Source organism: Dendrobium catenatum, unplaced genomic scaffold, assembly GCF_001605985.2.
Source record: "Dendrobium catenatum unplaced genomic scaffold, ASM160598v2 original_scaffold_257361, whole genome shotgun sequence".
Taxonomy (NCBI): Eukaryota; Viridiplantae; Streptophyta; class Magnoliopsida; order Asparagales; family Orchidaceae; genus Dendrobium; species Dendrobium catenatum.
Genome location: NW_021575760.1, coordinates 1 through 1,099, shown reverse-complemented (window position 1 = coordinate 1,099; position 1,099 = coordinate 1). Strand labels below are relative to the sequence as shown.

Below are 1,099 nucleotides of genomic sequence, written 5' to 3'. Positions count from 1 at the left end.
ACCCTTCAGAAATAAGCACATCAAACTTATTGGGAGAGATGAAATTCTTGTCGGAGAGTGAGAGGTTAAGATATTTGAAGAAGAAGAGGCAACATCATTAGGGGAATTAAGATTCGGAATTTCTGGAATTCCTGAAATAATAGCATCACCTAACTTAGGAGGAGCATCCTGAATGGTGTTCACAGTAATTACCCGCGATTTATGAGGAGACGGAGAATGCGGCTGATAGAGAGGTCCAGAGGTATTAGGAATATCCTGCAAATATTCCGAGGATGGGACAGTAGTATTAGTAGTAGGATTCTGGAGGACGACATTAATAACTGGAGACATAGAAGTGTTCTGAGGCCTAGAATGAGGCCTGAAACACGGCTTTCTGCTTTGACTTCTACCCCGTTTAGAAGGCAACTCCTTATTTTGAGGATTAGAATCCAAATTTGGTTTGGACGGACAAGCAGAAGATAAATGCATTAACGACTTACAGTGTTCGCAAGGAAAAGGTCTCCATTCGTATTGAACTTTCAGTGTGACAACGTCACCATTCAGCGACACCTTGATCTCCTCAGGGTATAATGCATTGCAGTCAACAAGCACACAAACCCGAGCATAAGTAAGTCGCGTCTTCATCTCGGTCAGATTGTCGGCAACAACCGGAATTCCGATTTTACTGGCGATCCGGGAAATCCCCTCTGAGTTCCAACAGGCGAGGGGAAGATCGTGAATCTTCACCCAAATAGGGACTGTAGCAAAATCCTCCTTCTTAGGAACAAACTTTGGGTGCCATTTTTGAAGAACAAAGGGTTTCCCCAAAAGGAACCACACACCTCGCGACCAGACCATGTCAAAATCCTCCACGCAAGAGAAACGAAGGAGAAAAAATCCATCGTTAAGGGAGAGGAGCTGCACAGAGCCTTTTAAGCTCCACGTTCTTTTGATAGCGCCCATCAAAGCCTCGTAATAGGGACGTCTCCCTATAGAGTAACCAACAAGGTAGAGCTTCCAATCTTCGCCTCCGTTGGAAAGTTTCTCCCCAAAAAAGGGAATGATGTTTGGTTCCAAAGGGAAGTGGGAGAACTTTAGAGATTTTTGAGAAGAGTTATCC

The 1,099-nt window shown here is 44.3% G+C and overlaps 1 protein-coding gene across 1 annotated transcript; it reads right to left on the bottom strand.

Moving 5' to 3' along the window:
• Positions 1–93: 93 nt before the first annotated feature.
• On the bottom strand, positions 94–942 carry LOC110094606 (the record flags this gene model as incomplete). The annotated part of the gene is made up of 1 exon (XM_020819870.1): positions 94–942. A coding segment is annotated over exon 1 (849 nt), but the record flags the coding sequence as incomplete, so codon positions are not given.
• Positions 943–1,099: the final 157 nt, after the last annotated feature.